Source organism: Culicoides brevitarsis, chromosome 3, assembly GCF_036172545.1.
Source record: "Culicoides brevitarsis isolate CSIRO-B50_1 chromosome 3, AGI_CSIRO_Cbre_v1, whole genome shotgun sequence".
NCBI classification, from domain to species: Eukaryota; Metazoa; Arthropoda; class Insecta; order Diptera; family Ceratopogonidae; genus Culicoides; species Culicoides brevitarsis.
Window position 1 is genome coordinate 30110744 of NC_087087.1, and position 19751 is coordinate 30130494.

General features: G+C 26.7%; 3 protein-coding genes across 3 annotated transcripts in view; 2 read left to right on the forward strand and 1 right to left on the reverse strand.

Moving 5' to 3' along the window:
- LOC134835854 (potassium voltage-gated channel protein Shaker-like) overlaps positions 1-19751 on the reverse strand; it is a 250526-nt gene that overhangs the window by 184883 nt on the left and 45892 nt on the right. The window lies entirely within an intron of this gene.
- LOC134834423 (claw keratin-like) lies at positions 3126-4955 on the forward strand. The gene is made up of 3 exons (XM_063849072.1): positions 3126-3150; positions 3867-4297; positions 4837-4955. The coding sequence occupies exons 2-3, from the start codon at positions 4069-4071 to the stop codon at positions 4896-4898; spliced, it is 291 nt and encodes a 96-aa protein (XP_063705142.1). The 5' UTR covers positions 3126-3150; positions 3867-4068; the 3' UTR covers positions 4899-4955.
- Positions 15205-17562, forward strand: LOC134833436 (ecdysteroid-phosphate phosphatase-like). Its single transcript, XM_063847750.1, has 2 exons — positions 15205-15806; positions 16827-17562. The coding sequence occupies exons 1-2, from the start codon at positions 15500-15502 to the stop codon at positions 17324-17326; spliced, it is 807 nt and encodes a 268-aa protein (XP_063703820.1). The 5' UTR covers positions 15205-15499; the 3' UTR covers positions 17327-17562.

Genomic DNA, 19751 nt, shown 5'->3' on the forward strand with positions numbered 1-19751 from the left:
GTAGTCCTTGGCCTCCTTTAGCTTCGTTTTCGTCTTCCCGTACAAATCTTTCGTGCCTTCAACGGTTTTTTTGATCACCGGATCTGTCGCTTCCTTCGTGGCGTTGTAGGCGTCCTTGGCAAACTCGGCAACGGCATCCGCAGCGCCACTCACCTTGCACTTGGTCTTTTGCCAGAAACGATCGAAACCTTCCGCTGTCTCGTCGATGTCGCACGAGGAGGATGGCGCGGAATACGAATTTGCGATCACGGCCAAAATTACGACGAGGAAAAGGAATTTATTTTGCATTTTTTGCGTTTTACGGCTTTTTTTGACTGATCTCAACGACTGATGGACATTGACTGACGTTCAATTTGACTTGATTAAATTAAACGAAACTAATAGCGGGCTGTACGACAGATATGGTTCACTTGAAGGCATTTCAAAGTCGAAAACGGCTCTGTGATGGATTCAAAGCGAAACGAAATACGAGCAAAGTGATTTTTTTGAGTATGAAGACAAGTGACTGTAAACTCGTTAATTTATTTTGAACATACTACGTCAAAACTTGCCGAACTTGTTTACTGTCATATGGTACAACAGACGAATACGACACAAATTGATTTGTACGTTACATGTGACTTGTTTATTTTTATTTAAGTGAACTCTAAATGAACTTAATTCAAAATAATCATTTTTAGCGCATTTAGATTTTTTGAATATAAAAAATGCGTTTTTGCGAGTTTTTGCGTCTTAATAGATTTTTTTTAAAAAAGATGAAAATTTGGATAAAATAGGTCACGTGGTTTTAAAATTTTATTTGGATAAAAAAATTTAACTTCGAAACGTGGTTTAAAAAAAAGCTTTTCACGTGATTAAAAAAAATTATTTTGGTAAAAAAAATTTAGCTAAGAAATTTTGTTTGGATAAAAAAAAAGTCACGTGGTTTAAAAATTTTATTTGGATAAAAAAGTCACGTGGTTTAAATTTTTTTTTTGATAAAAATAAGTCACGTGGTTCAAAATTTTTATTTGGATAAAAAAATTTAACTTCGAAATTTTATTTGAATAAAAAAAATTAATTTAAAATTTTATTTGGATAAAAAGTCACGTGGTTTAAAATTTTTATTTGGATAAAAAAATTTAACTTCGAAATTTTATTTGAATAAAAAAAATTAATTTAGAAATTTTGTTTGGATAAAAAGTCACGTGGTTCAGAATTTTTATTTGGATAAAAAAAATTAATTTTTGAAATGCTTTTGGATAAAATTAAGTCACGTGGTTAAAAAATTTTATTTGGATAAAAAAATTTAGCTTAGAAATTTTATTTGGATCAAAAAAGTCACGTGGTTCAAAATTTTTTTTGGATAAAAAAGTCACGTGGTTCAAAATTTTATTTGGATAAAAAAATTTAGCTTAGAAATTTTATTTGGATCAAAAAAGTCACGTGGTTCAATTTTTTTTTTGATAAAAAAAGTCACGTGGTTAAAAATTTCTCAAAAATGCACTTAAGTCAATCGTCTCAACAACCACTAATTACTTTTTTTTATACAAATTTCATCTTAAAACGAACGCACGAAACTCTTCGAGAGCAAAAAGTCTTCTTGAAAAACAAAAATTCCCTTTGTACCATTAAAAACATACAAACGTCAATATGTTATGCAAAGTATTTCTCGCAAAATGGGAGGTTGTGGTAACAAACAGGCAAACAATCCAAGTGCGAACATACTCTTGATTATTAACTTGTTTATTTTGTTTGTCTTAACATGTCGTCGTACGAATGTTGTAGAAATTATTAGATATTTCGTACGAACGTGACAATTACACATTTTACGAGAAACAGCAGCTTTTGTCGCTCATAAATATTACGACAATTTGCATAAACGACAAGAGAGAGAGTGTTGATAATTGCAAATGTTTTGTTTGTTCAGCAGCGCGTCAGTCTGAGAAGTTGTGTTTCTCTCAAGGCTGTTTGCTGCTATCGATCGCCTATACTGACCGGTAAATAAATACAAATATCTCGATGACTCAGACGACTTAACAACGGCAGTAAAGAGAGCAATTAACATGTCATTGATATGTATTTATTTTATTGTGTCGGTTATTATTGGGAAATTTGAATGTTAATGAATTTTGTGTGACGTGAGGTTTGGTGATTTTTCAAAAGAATAAAGGACTTGAAAAAAAATTTACACGAAATTTTTTCTTAAAATATTTAAAACTTTGAAGCAAATTTTAATAAAAAAAAATTCAAATTTTTTATAAGATTTTTTTTACAAAATTAGAATTTAAACAAAAAAAAATTTAAATGGTAAAAATTCAAAAAAAATTTTGAAAGATTTAAAATAATTTTTAAAAAATTATAATAATAATAATAATAAAATTTAAATTTAAAAAAAAATACCGTTGCACATAAAATATATTTTTTTGATGGTTTTTTTTCCTTTTTTGGTTAAAACATTTAAAGTTTATTTTATTACATTTTATAAAAAAAATGACAGAAATTCATACAAAAATATTCACTTATGAAACCTTTTAGGTAATATTCGAGATGAAAATTAAAAAAAAAATTTTAATTTAAAATAAAAAAAAAATTGTCACTAAAATCGCTTTTCTTAATTAAAAAAAAAAAAATATTAAGGCAAATTTTAATAAAAAAAAAATTATGAATTAAATTTTTAATTTAATTTTTATTTAATTTTAATTTAATTTTAATTTAATTTTAATTTAATTTTAATTTAATTTTAATTTAATTTTAATTTAATTTTAATTTAATTTTAATTTAATTTTAATTTAATTTTAATTTAATTTTAATTTAATTTTAATTTAATTTTAATTTAAATTTAATTTAAATTTAATTTTTTTGTTTTGATAATTTTTTTTTATAATTACCTTATTTTTTTCAAAATTTTAATATTTTTTTTATTTAAATAATTAAAAACGCCCACAAAGCCAAAATGAAATTTAATTTTTTTTGCTATAAAAAAAGCCACAGATGCAACTTCTAACATATTTCGCATCAACGCATCTAGAATTTTATAGAAACCAGTTGTTGACGTCTTTGCAATTAAACATTCCCACTTTTATGCAATTATTTTTTCTATAAATTGTCGTGTGCGACTTAAATTACGCTTCAGTTCTAATCCGAATCGTTTCAAGCTCAATCATGAAGGTATTAACAATTTTCTTCATTTTTGCGATTTTTGCTACTTTTGTGCTCGCCAGTCCCGTTCCTGAGCCAAAGCCAGACCCGCTGTTCTCGTTTTCACTTTCACATTCCAACTCATTTTCTGAAGAGGATTTATACTGGAGACGACCGATATCGAAATCGAGAGTATTCTACTACGGCGGATATCCAGGATATTTTAGAAGTTATAAAAGTTATAATGCATATTAAATTTTGTGCCGAAATGGAGACTATGAAAAAAGCAACAAGTGTCGCGAAAATTAATTTTTAATTATTGCAAATGGCAAACTTTGCTCCGAAGAGAATTGAATTTTGTATTGAATCGACAATTGTTGAATATTTGCATAAAATAAAGCGAAGAAAAAAATTTAAAGTGTTTAATTTTTTTATCGAAACAATTTTTTTTTTTTTTTGGCAACACGTGGAATGTTTCACGAATTCACAACCGGCATAAACCAGATAAAAATCCGTTAGCAAAAACTTAAACCTGATCTTAAAATAAAATATTATGACGTATAAATGACTCGTAAAATATGATCCAAAAATGGCTTGAATAACAAAATTTTTTAAGCTTGAGCGTATTTTTATTTTTTTTTTAATTAAAAATTAATTAAAAAATTATTTTTAATTTATTTTTTATTTTTTTAAACTTTTAATTTTTTTTTATTTTTAATTTTTTTTTTAATTTTAATTTTTTTAAGAAACGCCTTGGGTAAAACCATATGACAAACCGAACCAGTTACACTTCTTTTGCTTCTTCTTCTTCGTCGTAAATATTTATCTTTTGTAACAAAAACAACAACAACCTCCCAGGACTATAAAAGCTGAATTCAATTACAAAAATATTTTTAGTTGTGAACTGGATTGATTTTTGTGAGGAACAAAGTTAAAAAGAAAAAAAAAATGAAATATTTTGTGATATTTTTCACAATTTTGGTCGTTTTTGCATCATTTGTGATGTGTGGACCGATCTCGAAAGCGCTCGCAAAGTCAGAGGCTCGGGCAAAAGCTGATCCAGAAGCTCGTGCGTCGCGTTCCTTTGGAGGTTTCGGAGGATTTGGCGGCTTTGGAAGCTTCTCAAATGAGAGATTCGGATACGGCGGATATCGACCACATTATGGAGGATATGGAGGTAAAGAAAATTTTTTAAAAAATAATAAAGAAAAAATTTGAATAAAAATAAAATTAAATTAAAAAATTAAAATTAAATAATTAAATAATTAAATTAAATAAATAATTAATTAAAATAAATTTGCTGTCAAAAATTAATTATTTATTAAATTTTTTTAAATAATAATTTTTATTTAATTAATTTATTTTATTTTTTTTATTATAAAAATTAAATAAAAAATAAATATTTAAAAAAATAATAAATAATTTAATTAATTTAAATTTAATTTAAAAATTAATTAATCTAATTATTTATTTATTTTTTTAAATAAGTTTTATTTAATTTATTTTTATTAAAAAATATTAAAAAATAATTAAAATTAATTTCTCCAACTAAAAAAATATTAAAAAATATATTTAGTTTAATTTATTTTTTGTTAAAAAAAATTATTTAAATTTTTCTTTAACTATTATAATTAAATAAAATTAATTTTATTTAAATTAAATTATTTAATTTAAAGTTAATTAATAAATATTTTAAAAAATTTTTTTTTATTTCAGGATACGGCGGATACGGCGGTTACGGCGGATTCCCTGGATTTGGATTTGGTCGTAGAAGATAAAAAAAATTACTTAGTATTCTAGAAATAAATAGTTAAGCAATAAAAAAATGAAAGTATAAAAATCTCGGAAGTTTGTAATTAAAATCTCGTCGTGCCTTGTCTTGTCTCGCCGATTGGCAGTTAAATTAGAACGATCTCTTTTCACTATAAAAGCTTGAAAAAATTTTCCTATTCTGCATCATTTTCAGCTCATATTTCACTTGAATCAGAAGTTCTCAGTCGAGAAGTCTTTTCATCATAAAAAAAAAAATTAAAATGAAATTCGCTGCTTTTGCTTTTCTTTTCATGGCGTTGTTCGCCTTTGTGGTTGCCGTTCCCGTCGCAAGTCCCGATCCGAGCGCTGATCCATCTGCCGATCCAAGCTGGGGCTATAATCATCACGAAGGACATCACCATCTCGGGGAAGGGCATCATCATCATCATCATGGACATGAGGAGACTGAAGAGAGTAAGACTTGAATTTTTCCGGATTTTTTTTTAATTTTAAAAAAAAAAAAAAATATAAATTAAATTTGAAAATAAATTAAATAAATTTTTTTAAAAATAAAAATTAAATTTAAAATTAATTAGATTTAAAAATTTTATTTTTAAAAAATAATTATTTGAAAATAATTTTTTTTAATAATAAATTTTTTTCATTAAAAATTTTAATTAATTTTTTTTAAATATTTTTTTTTAATTTTATTTAAATAATTAATTTTTAAATTTTTATTTAAATTAAAATTAAATTAAATTTTAATTTTTTAAAAATTATTTTTTAAATTAATTATTTTTTTTTAATAATTTTTTTTATTAATTTTTAAACAATAAATTTTTCAGTTTTGGAAGAATTATCCTTAGAAGCCCTCTCAGAGGAAGAACTTGAGTCCTTGGAGCACCACATTCATCATATCACGCACGAGCATGAACATCACGGAGACCATCATCATCATCACCCACATGGATTGGGACATGCCGACTCTTGGGGATGGGGACGCGATTAAACTTCAATGGAGATCTATTTTATATTCGCATATGTTTTTTTTTTTAATTTGAGAACTTAAACTCATCAAAAAGGACATTTAACGGGATACGGGAAATGGAATAAAGTATGCTTTGAAAAGAAAATCAAATTTTTATTTAAAATTCCTCATAAAATGTTCAATTTCGAGCGAAAATGCTCAATTTACCGAAAAGATTTCTCAAAACCTCTCCTTCAAAATTTTCAAAAATCTCCAAAGCCTCAAGATAATTTTTCAATTTTTGCGAAAAATAATTCCGAAAAATTCACAACAGAAATTTCCCTCATTGAACGTCATTTGGAAGGTTGCTCGATGGATATGTGGCCTTTGGTAAAACGTCAAATCATGGCAAAAATCCGGAAAAGACGACTCATCTAAGGATTTAACTGAATAAAAAATGACACAAAATCCAATTGTTTTCTTGACAAATTAATTAATTAATCGGCTTGGCCAAAAAAAAAACCTCAGCGCGGTAAGGAAGATGGAACGGAAAAAAGCAATCAACTCTGCCTTCATTAATTTTTAGCGTGTATCATTTGTCAAGTGCATACGTGTTGGTATTTATTTTTCATCTTCTTCTTGTTTTTCTTGATTTTTTTTTCGTGTGTTAATAACATGAGAAAAAGTGATTTCAGTTAAAAAAAGAAAAACAAAAATAACAAGATGAGAAATTTTGTGTTAAAAACAGACGAAAATTGATTTTTACCTTTTTGGCATTTTAATTTGAGATAATTTTCAAAAAAAAAAATTGAGGAACTCCTTTAAAAAGTTATTATTTAATAATTTTGAAAATTGTAAAAAAATTAAAAATTTTAAAAAATATTTATTCAGTGAAAATTATGAAAATTAAAGAAAAATTTTTTGAGAAAGATTTTTTAAATTAATTTTCAAAAATTTTTGAGTAAAATAAATTATTTAAAAAAAAAATTGGTAAAATTTTTTAAAAAATTTAAATATTTAAAAAATAATGAGAAAAAAATTGAAATAAATATAAATTCGTAATTATTTAAAAAATTCGAGAAAATTTAATAAAAATTTGTGAAAATCAAAAAACTACTAAAAAAAATTAATAAATTTATTAATATTTAATTTTAATTATTTAACTTATTAATAATTAATAAATTAATTTTATTTTTTTATAATTAAATTTTAATATTTTTAAATTAATATTAAATTTTTTAATATTTTTTTCAAAAATCATCAAGCTCAAGTGAAAACTTTAGAAAAAATTGAAGAAGTGTGAAAAATTATTTACCTAAAAGAAAATTTAAAAAATTCTATTTAACTTCATAGTTGTTAAATATTTTTTGAATTACAAAAAAAAAAAAAATAAAAAAAAACTTTACGAAAATCCGGAAAAATAAATAATTAATTTAATAAATTTAAAATTAATAAATAAAAAAAAATAAATAGAAAAAATAAATTAAAAAAAATTAATTAATTAATTAAAAATAATATAAAAATAAAAAATATTACAAATTAATTAGAAAATTAAAAAAAAATTATTAAAAAAAATTTAAGGTGAACAATCAATAAAAAAAAATTTCTCTTCTCTTACAAAAAAAAAATTATTAACCAAGAAAAAAAATTAAATTTATATGATTTTAAAATTTATTATTTTTTTTTATTTTTTTTTAATTAAAGAAAAACATTTTTTTTTATTTAAGAAAAAAATATTTTTTTATTTAAAGAAAAATAATTTTTTTTATTCAAAAAAATTAAATTTTCTATTTAAAAAAAAGTTCACTTTTTCAAAATGGGCAAAGGATGTCCTTCAGTATTAAAAACCCATTTATCGAGTGCCAACAAGTCATCATCCGCAAAAATTAGATACAAATATTTTAAAGTTTCTGCTAAAAAGTAACTTTCCTGCACATCACGAACTTCCGACCTAATATCGAAGACATTTTGAAGTCCTGCATATCCCGTCGGGTGTCGACAAAACTTCTCAATGGCTTCAACCATTTCCCAAGCCCAATCTCGATACTTTTGGTCATGCGTCGAGCGCCACAAATAAAAATAACTTTCAACCGTTTCGGGTCTCAAAACGTAAGTTTTCGAAAAAACTGCACTTTGATCTGCTACAGGAAACGAGAGATAAAGACTATCAGGAGCAAGACCCGTCGGAGTGTAGCTATAAAGATAATGACAAGTATTTGTGAGGTTTTTTCCCAGTTTTAAATATTTTTGAGAGTTTTCTGGACTAATTCCCGTATCGGCAGCTAAAGTGAACATTCCTCCAACGAAGCACGTTAAATGTTCCATTTTTCCATCAACATTGATAAGTTCGTAGTTGCCCGATAAATAAACGAGCTTATCAGGACTTTCTTGAACGAGGTACTTTTGAACGTCTTCCATGGCATCGATGAACATTTTTTTCGCCCTTTTATTGCCATTTTGGAGCCACATTTTCAGCAAATATTCGTAGAAACTGTCACAACCCCCGCCGAGGGAGTAATAAGGGTAATATGGCTCCATAATAAATAAATTTGAAGATCTTTTTCTTTCACGCGTCAAATGATCATAAAGACGATCGATCACTTTTTGATACTTTTCATCGCCCGTAATGACCGTCAAGTACGAAAACTCCAACGAAAGTGTCCCGTATTCCGCCAACAGCCCTCTGCAACTCATCGTTTCGCCAGTTTTGTAATTGACATCTCGACATGGAATCCCGGTCTCTGTATTGAAGGCCGGAAGTAACTTATCAGCAACATGTCGAGCCTTTTCCTTGAACAACACGTCACCCGTTAGAGCAAAAAGTGCCAAAAATCCGCCAACGAAACGAATATTTGTCTCAAAAACGTTAAAATCTCGATCAATTTCGTCCAAATTGAAATTTTTCTCGATCCAGGAACGACCTTCTTCGAATTCAGAAGTCAAATTCATCACGTAGAGCGTGTCAAGAGCATCAACGATCGTCAGTCCAAGACGATAAGTTCCAAAAAGATTATTTTTGTTGTGCGATTTTGCCAAAGGGGATAATTCGTTGTGACCCCAAGCGTAGTTCTTGTAATTGTTCCAAGCGTGAAGTGTCATTTCCTTGATTTTTTCACGACGAAATGCATTTTTATCGATTGCAGGATGGGATGTTCCAACAGCCAAATAAAAAATTATTAAAATTAAGTTGAAGGAGGTGTTCATCTTTTAAAGGTAAGAAATAAACTGAAATAGCAACAGAAATTAAAAAAAAGTTTTTAAAAGTTTTTTTGTTTGATCAACTGTTCAAATTTTTTCCAGATTTGTCAAATTTACTGAAAAAAACAACAACTTTTGATACATTTACGAATGAAATGATCATTAAAAACATCGATAATTTTCAAATTTTAAGAATATGAATTAAAATTTCTTTAGTTTTTTTCAATTTTTCTCTAATAAGACCATTGAATTTGGGAATTAAGTTTTTAAGAATCAATGTGAAGCTTAAAAAACGTTCAGATTTTAAGCTTTAATTTAATTCTTAAAACTAAACTTGAGTTATAGCATTTCAAAATTCGATTGTCTTATTAGAGAAAGATTGATAAATTTAAAAAAAATTAATTAAATATTGAAATTTATTTTTATTTGTAGTAAAATAAACTGTTTTTTCTATTTTTTTAGTCCATATTTGTTTGATCAAATGTTCAAATATTTTTTAGACATCAACAGATTCGCAAAAAAAAATTATAAATAAATTTTTTTAATACAAAAATACAAAAAAATGGAAAATTTTTATTTTTCAAGTCATAATTAAATTATTTCAAATCTTAGATATTAATTAATAAAAATTTTAAATAATTAATTTTTTCTAATAAAATTAATTTGGAGTAAGATTTTTTAAAAATAAAATTAATATATTTTTTTAAGATAAAAAATCAGTTCAAAAAGAGTTTTTTTATAGGTAAATAAATTACTTATATTTGAGTCAAAAAAAAAAAAGGAAAAAAAGTCTGAACAAATAAAAAAAAATTTGATCTTTCTATTTTTTTTAAATTGTCATAAAAAGGTGCGGGAAATGTGAAAAATTGAAACAAATAAAAATTATTTTGTTCCATACCTAATTTAAAAAAATAAAATATTTTTTAAAATAAAAAAAATACAAATAAAATTATTAAAAATAAATTTTTAATTTTTATTACAATTAAAAAAATATTAATTTAATTTTAATAATTTTGATTGAATTTAAATTTTATTTATTTTCAATATTTTTAATAAAAATTAATAATTAATTTATTTTATTTTTTTATTATTTTATACTAATTTCAAAATAAATAAATTTCAATAATTTATAATTTTTTAATTTTTTTTCAAAATATTTTTATTTAAAAAAAACAATTTATTTTTAAAAATTTAAAAAAAAATATTTTTTTTTAATTTTTGTACTTTCTAAGCCTTTCATGAGGCTCAAAAATTATTTTTGTGAAAAAAATTTTTTTTAAAGTTTCATTTTGTTTATTAATTGATTTATTTAATTTAAAATAATAAAAAATAATTAAAATAATTTAATTAAAAAAATGACCTTGAACTGTCATTCAAATTTTGTAACGCAATAATTTGAAAATTTTTTAAATATATCATTTAAAAATTTATTGTAAATTGTCCGTCGAAGCTCTGAGAAGGTTTATGTACAAAAATAATTAAGAAAAATCCGTGAAAACTCATGGAAAAGTTAAATTTTCAAATGAAATGTTCATTGCATACCCACAGGGGCACGAAATTTCTTTAAAAACATTAAAAATCAAAATTTGTCAATTAATCACAAAAATTCAAGAAATTTTAATTTTATAAAAAAATCTTTAAGCTTTAAAAAAGACGTCAAAAATTAATTAAAGACAAAAAAAAACATATTTCTTCTTAAAAACTTGTTCAACACTAATCCTTCATCGCCAACGAAAAAGCAACCCAAAATCCTGGCTACACTTTCTCATCGCGAAACAATCCAAAGCACACAGCACTCAATTAACATTTAATTTAATTTAAATCTACAATCACGAGAGACTGAGCAGAGCGAAAACTTTGGTGCATGTCATGCACTCGAAAATAAACCAAAAATCCTCGTTCCTCGTCCGTAACAAACAATAATAATAGTAATAATATAAAATAACATTAGTTTCATACAATAGATTTTAATCTGTATTCATTAAACTTTCAACTAACTTTTATTATACACTCTCTTGCTGCATTCTATCGGGTCAAGCTCGAACTTCGTCTGTTCATTTATTTATGAGGCGATGTTCGCTTCGCTCCTCGGTGCAGGTAAGTAGCACATGTTTTTTACCCCAAAAAAATGTTGCAAGACAGCCACTTGCTGGCAAGGATGAACTTTTTCGTTCGTGTTTTTCTTGCGTCAGTCTGTTGAAAATTCCGTGTTTGTCGAGAAGATAACAGCAAACTTTGATTTTTTTTTCATTTTTTACGGATTAAAGTTTCTCATGATTTAATGCAAAAATAAAAAAGGGGAAAAACGTTCGGTTGACCATTTAATTGGAAATTTTTCCCGAACCAAGTATTTGACCAAAAAAACCGCATTTTAACAATAAATAAATTATTTTCCATTTGTTGCGATGAAACGATTCGAGGCAAAAGTGGGAAACAAGCAAAAGTACGATAAAAAAAAGCAGTAGAAACTTTTCCTACTGATAAACAAACAATCAGGACAACGACGCATTGTGAGTAAATAATGATGATGATGCCATCAAGCAAATGGCGATAAAAGTAAACGAGAGGCAACGAAGTTTCATTCAAAGTTAATCGAAGAGGAAGTTTAATCGTGTTAGATGGGGGTCAGGGACAGATAAATATTGGAAAAAAAATTGTACATTCTACGTTTCATGTGAAAAAATTCAAACGACAGCTCTGAAATAGAAAAAAAGACTAGAATTGAAATGGAAAACTTGTTGATTGTTGTGCTTGTTATTTACTGAGTAAGTATTAAATGAGAAAAATATTTTAACTTTATAAAAAAATATTAAAAAGTATTTTTTTTTAATTTTAGTAGTTTATAAGAATATATGAAAAATATTTCGGAATTTTTATTTATTTATTTTTTTTTTTAAAGTAATTTTTTTAAATTTTTTACTTAATTAAATTATTAAATTTTAATTTTTTTTGCTTTTTTTTCTGTTAAGTAAGTGTGTGTTTTTTGTACACTTTTTACGCACTATTTTTGTAAAAAAATATTTATTTTTTAATTTAAAAATATTTTAAAGTGACTTTTTTAATTAAAATATTTTTGTTAAAATATGTGAAAAATATTTCAGAATTTTTATTTTTTTTTTAATTCAATGTTTTAAAAAAAAAATTATTTAATTTGATTTAATTTAATATTTTTGTAAGACAAATAATTTTTTTATAACATTAAAAATATTGAAAAGTTATTTTTTCATAATTTTAATATTTTCGGATTTTATATTTTTTTAATTGAAGTAAAATTTAATTTTTAAAACAAAATTTTTTTAAATTTAATTAATTAATTTAATTTAATTTAACATTTTTGTAAAATAATTTTAAAATAGTAATTAAATTAATTAGTTTAAAAAATTAAATTAATTAGTTTAAATTAATTTAAAAATAATTAGTTTAAATTAATTTTTTTATAAATTTAAAATAATTAATTAAAAATTAATTCAAATAATTTTTATTCTTTTAAATTAAAATAAAATTTAAAATTGACTTTAAAAATTAAAATTAAAGTATTAATTAAATTAAATTAAAATATTATTTAATATTAAATTTTAAAATTATTTTGAAATTTTTTTATAATTAAAATTATTTTTTAAAATTTTTTTCATTAATTTTTTTATAATTATTTTAATAAGATTAAATTTTTTTTTTCATTAAATTTTTTCAAACATTTTTTTTTTCATTAAAAAATTTTTTTAATAAAAAAAGAATAAATTAAATAAAAATTCATAATAACTACTCCTTTAAAAAACTCATAAAAAAAACTGAAATTTAAATTGACTCATCTCTTTATTTGGTCTCTGATACTCCATTTTTATTCAATTACCTCAAAAAAAAAAAAAATAAAACAGTTTTCACATGTCTCGAAGGCAGAAAAAACAATCAACAAACAAAAAATATTCTCGCAAAAAATATGTTTTTTCGGCTATCTTGTACGCAATTAATTTCATCTGATTGCTTCCTACTGGCATTTCGGTTTTATGTTCACGTAGTCATAAATTTCATGCCCGATAAACAAGTCGTCTCCACTCTGCAAAAACAGCGCAGCGAAATATTAGATTATTTTCGATACCCATATATCAATTGCACCCCCTGTTCTCCTTTTTTTGTCGTCTCCGTTCAACCGTTTTCATGATGATGCATAAACTCGATATTTTATGTGAGAGCAACTACCGAAGGGATTACGAACGCAGAGAAGATACGAAATGCGGTTTTTGCTCCGTATATCCGTGCGCGTCGCTGTCGACATTCGCAACAATATTAGTTGCACATGAGGTCGTGTGCGTGAAAATTGTGAAAATAATTTAAATAAATGTTGTTTGTTTTGTTGTCTGTGTGTGTTTGTATTTAAAATTTGATGGAATATTTTGATGCTTTTTTCGGCTCGGAGGCATGATGCGATGACGAAATGGTTTTCAGTTAGGTTGATGGTGATAGATTGCTAATTTAATGCAAAAAGCGAAAGAAACCGATATAATGTGAGTCACACATGAATATAAAGTAATGGGATTTGGTTGTTTTTGCGGCAAAAGTTGTTTATTTGACTTGCAGTTTATTTTTATTTGAAATTAGCATAAAATACCAGACTGCTCCTCATTAATTTAAATTTTAGATTTTTAATTAATTTTTTTTTTTGTTTTAGGTTAATGACGATAGAAGAATATTTATGACGTAAATATCAAGATAGAGAAACTTTAGAACTTAATTAATAATTTTTTTTCAACAATTTTTTTTTTTAATTTATAGGTAAGAATTTGGACAACCAACTTCGACTATCACAAAATCTTCAAATAAATTCAGTTTTTTACATTGGAGCATCACTTTTCAACGAATTGAATCTTTGAATTAAACTTCGAACCTTTGATGGAATATTGACATTGAATCAATTTAAAAAGACAGCCAAAGACTATGTGATTAAAAACTTTGAATAAATTGAACTAGCTCTTAATTATGAACAATGAATCGAATATATCAACTACAAAGATGGGAAAAATACAAAAACAATTTCTAAATCCAAGCAAAAAACGGGTCAAATTGATCCTTTGAGGAATCAAAAAATTCACTTAAGGGATTAATTGGACCCGTTCTTTGTCCAATTTGAGCTAACAGTTTTGAAATTGAAGGCATACACGAGACGAATGGAATGGCAAGCCTTGGAGTCAACTTTAGACATTCCAGTTTGCAATTTTCTTTTTCCTCGAAAGTTCCGGAATTTTAAGCAATTCTTCCATGAAAGTATCATCTCCTTTGTTTGAATTTCCATCATCAATTTCAATTATGTCATCTTCCAGAATATTTGTTTTCCGCCATTTTGTTGTGATTTCTGAGCTGCATTTTAATAGATGTTCTTTGGAGGCTCATTTTAATAAATTCGTTAGACAAAATGTTTAGCTTTGTTTTTGAATTCAGAATGGAGTTAATAACTTATTAAAAGTGCTTAAATTTATTTTTTTAATTAAATTTTCATTAGCAGAAAAAATTTAGCTATGTATATTCCTTTCAACGCCTACTCAAATGATATATCATGATGATCTCTTAAAAATTCTTTTATATGATCTTTGGATCCGATTTCATCATTATATCGAAAAAATATGCCATGAGATTTTTTGATGGTTTTGTGTTAGTTAGACCTAAAGATATTAAAAAACCCCAAATTCAAAATTCTAGAATGAGCTTTTGAGATTTTAAAAATTTTAAATTTATTTGGGGATTTTTTAGCACAAACTTGAAACTCATTCTAGAATTTTAAACTAAGGATTTTCAACTTTTTTAGGTCTAACTAACTCGAAACCGAGCTAGAAACCATCGGAAAATCTCATGCCATATTATTTTGATGAAATCGAATGAACATAATTTTACATATGACTTATTGTAAGTGACCAATCACGTTTTTGGCGCCATCCACAAGTATATCAGATGATATCTATAGATCACATGTGGTACACAGAAATCAAACTTGACTCATCAAGTGATTCTGATAAGACATTGATAAGCAGACTTCCTCATGCAACTTGACAAACAATGTCGACGTCATTTTTTTCTCAAAACTACAATTGTCATCTAAATACACACACATGTGGCTCATAAATTCCTACCAAGTAGTAGAAATAATAATAATTGCAAAGCCGTTCAGTTCACAATTGACCGTCAACTGAAAAATAGCGGAAACAGTGCCAAGAAGTGGTCGCTATTTTTAGTCGCGTCTAAACGAAATTTAGATGTCTCTTTCCATTTGAATTGTTCGCAGTCTTATATCGTCGCCCGTGTCGTTAGTAGTAAAAGGAAATTAACTAAAAAGTTTCACGAAAAGTTGGATGACCTTGAAAATTACGCAAAACAAAAAAATTGATTGATTGATACGAAAAATAATTACATCGCAGTAGACAGTTAATTATACCAGTTGATTACTTTGTCAATAAAGATTACGTGACACACAGAATGAGTGACCGTAAAATCTTTCTTTTACGACATGCGGAACGAGTGGACTTCATTATGCCGCAGTGGTACAACACATGTTTCGATGGCGATGGGAAATACCTTCGGCGTGACTTGAATATGCCAAAAAGTGTTCCGGCGAGGAAGGAAGGTCCCCGCGGTTGGATCAAAGATACGCCCTTAACGAATGTCGGGTTGTTACAAGCGGCGCTAATTGGAGAGTCGATGCGTGAAAAAGAGGTTAAAATTGATGCCGTTTATGTTTCGCCCGCATTTAGATGTGTTCAGACAGCTGATGCCGCTTTGAGAGGTAAAGTCATGAGCAAATTAAAAAAAAAGTTTTCAAGAAAAAATTCCAAGGTCGAAAATACTTTCAGTCAAAAAAAACTAAAAGTTTTTACTGAAGTAAAGGTCACAAATAAGTTGATCTTTCACTTTAAAGTAAAAAATTTAAGCCAATTAAGCTGAATTACTGTTACTCAAGTGAAAGTTTAAGTCAAAATTTTTCAAAAAATTTCAATTTTTCCATCATAAATTGTTCAAAATTCGAAAAAATTTGGTTTTATTGGAAAAATAAAGTTTTTACATTTGACTTAATTTTTAAGTCAACTTAATTTTGACTTTTATTTTAGCAAAAGCTTTTACGTACAACTTCGCAATTACGATTTAAGCAGGCTTAGATACCAAAAATATGCATTGGGACAAAAATGTTGAATTTTTAATGGGGTAAAAATTTCAAAATGTCAACTGGGGCGAAATTTTCAAAATGTCAATTGGGTCAAAAATTTCAAAATGTCAACTACGGCGAAATTTTTAAATGTTTTGGATTAAAAAAAAAATTAAATGTGCATTGGGCTAATTCAATTAAAATATCAAATTGGGCAAAAATGATGAATTTACATTGGGTCAAAGTTTTAAAATGTGCATTGGGTTAAAGTTTTTAATGCGCTTTGGGTCAAAAATCTTGAACGTTAATTGGGATAAATATTTTAAAATGTTAACCGGGGCAAGTGTCGAGTGCTTGATACTTTAAAAATTTAAAATATGCACTGGGATGAAAAATCCAGTTGTACAATAGGTCATTTTTGATATTCGCTGTTACCCATTATTCAACTAGATTTTTCATCCCAGTGCGTATTTTGACTCTTTAAAGTATTTTACACTCGATATATGCTCCAGTTGACATTTTAAAATATTTGTCCCAATGCACATTTTTGAATTTTGTGAACACAAACCGATTCGTTAAACAGGAAGTTATACGTACTTTCTTTTATTTTCTTTCTTTTTTGACTGAAAGTATTTTTGACCTTGAAAATTTCTACTTTTTCAGAATTGGGCCTTCGTGATGTTCTTCCGCTCCGAATTGATCCCGGTTTATACGAATGGACAGGCTTTGTTGAAACGCATTTTCCCCAACTCTACACTCCACAAGAACTCGCAGCACTTGGTTACAACATCGACTTGTCGTACGTGCCGCACATGAGTGTTCCGCAACTTCGTGACTGCCTAAAAGAAACTGTCCCGGATCTGTACAAAAGGAATCATCGTGCCATGTTGTACGTTCTCGAGCATAGTCGTTCAACGGGTAACATTTTGGTAGTTGTTCACGCAATTAGCTTGGAAACATGTACACGAAATTTGTTGGGCAAAAATGAACGACCATGGCCAGAATTGAAGACATTTTTCGGCAAAGTTGGGTTATGCAGTATGGTAGCGTTGCGTGAAAATACCAACGACGGAAAGAAATATGAGTTTGTGGAGCCGCCTGGCGGTCCCATAACGCAATCCAACAATGAGCCATTTGATTGGCGGATATTTTTGGATGCATAGGGGCGAGAAAAGACGCAAAAATGTGATTAATGGATGGGATTTTTTGCGCTTTGAAGATTCATACATGGCATAATGACGATGATGATGAAAGATGATGTGAAAGGAAAAGGAGATTAATGGATTTTTTTTGATCTTTTTACGAAGCTTAGCGTTAATTTATAAGACAACAAAACGAATAAAAAGGTTTTTTTTTCAATAAACAAAAAAAGGACAAAAGAGTTAACTAGACACTCAAATTGCCTTTTTCTGTCAACAAATTACGAGTCATTAAAACTTTCAAGGTAAGAACGTAATTTTTCTGAAGCACAAAGAAAAAGGGGTTCGCGACAAAGCCCATTCATTAAAAATCATCAAGGAAAGTCAGTCAAGCGTTAAATGAAGCAAAGAAATGTCGAATCTGCTGAAAATTTTATTAATTTTTCACCTTTTTGTGAATTTTGTTGCTTCGGAATTGGTTTTGGGAAAATGTCCTGTATTTGAGAGTAAAAAGTTTTTTTGTCAAGACATCTTGGAAAATTTCGAACAAACTAAAAATGTGAAATCTGTAAATTTTGCTATTCATGGATATCTGGCTTCGTCAATGGAATCTTCGTCAATCAACATTTTTGGATTGGATTTAGATGAAAATGTAATTGTTAGTGATTTTTATGTGAGTTATCGTTGTATTAGCAAACGAGAAATAAAAAAGATAGAAACTTCAATACAAGTTAGAACGGATCGAAATCAAACATTTGAAAAGTAAGTTATTCTCTGAAAAAAATTTAAAAAAAAATCTTAAAAATTTGCATTGGGGATAGAATTATTTGGAAGAAAAAATCAAAATTTTAGAACCCAGTGAACATTTTTATAATTACTGAGCAATAAAATTATGAAAATATGCTCTGGGGAAGAAATTTAACAAAAATTTAAAAATTTGCATTGGGAAAAAAATTATTTTGGAGAAAAAAATCGAAAATTTAGATTCCAATGAACATTTTTATGATTACTGAGTAATAAAAGCAACAAAATATGCACTGGGAATACAATTTTGTACAAAAATCGATAAAATGTGCATTGGGTCAAAAAATTAGGAATGCCTACTAGGCTAAAATTTGAAGATATTAATAAAGAAAAAAATCAAAATGTTCAAATTTTCATGAAAAGTAAGTCATTAAATGTAAAAGATTTTAAAAAATCTTAAAAATTTGCATTGGGAAAAAGTTATTTGGAAAAAAAAAATTAAATTAGAGGTCCTAGTGAACATTATTAAGAATTAAAAATTTATAAAAACATCAAAATATGCACTGGGAATACAATTTTGTACAAAAATCGATAAAATGTGCATTGGGTCAAAAATTAGGAATGCCTACTGGGCTAAAATTTGAAGATATTAATAAAGCAAAAATTGAAAATGTGCACTGGGTTAATTAATTTTGCTATAAATAGTTAATTTTTATAAAATTTATTAATTATCCCAGTGCATATTTTATTTTTTTCACAGATTTTATTTTCATTTTCAATCGAATTTAATAAATTTCTTTAATTTTTTACAGCATTGGCCTGACATTTTTGAATTTAAATCAAAATCAATTCCTAATAGAACCATTTTTGTATCCGACTCCTAAAAAAATGTGCAGTCCTCTGTTAAAAAATCCATTCAAATACGAAATTCGTTTCAAAAGTGAACGCTACATTGCTATTTGGGGATGTTTACAGATCAACTCGTCAACTTACGATCGAGGATTGTTCATTTTAGCTCCGAAAGAAATTCTGATTGAAAATTCAAAGGAATTAGTTGAAGAAGCTCTTGTTGATCTAAAACTGCAAACGCAACCAAACATTTGGAAAAATCTCAAAATTAATGAAAATCAAAAGAAACTTCAGAAAAACAAAAGTTTTCACGTTGATCGCTATTACAATTTGTGCTACGAAGCAACAGAACCCGTTCAAGTCATACCAATGCCGAAAAATGACAACTATGGAAATTTTTTTCTAATTGGAGTCATCATAGCAATTGGCTTGGCAATTATTTGTGCGTTAGTGTATTGGGAATTAAGTCATTTGAAAATAATCTAAAGCGATTTTCGGATCATTAAAAGTTCAGCTATAAAAGTTAGTTGAATTGTACTTTGGGATATTAGTCAAAGTTTTTGTCAATAAACATGAAAGTCTTTTCACTTTTTGTTCTACAACTTTTCAAACTTTGCGTTTCTGAGTTAATTTCAGGAAAATGTCCCAAATTTCCTCGACAAAAATTAGGATGTGAGATTTTGCCTGAATTTAAGGTAAATAAAACTTTCATAGATTTGAAAATTGACGGATATTTGCCTTCTTCGTTGGAATCATCAGCCATTAATTTATTTGGCTTGGATCTGAACGAAAATGTCACGATCGACGATATCTATTTCCAATTCACGTGTTTCAATGAGACAAAAATTGAACAAAA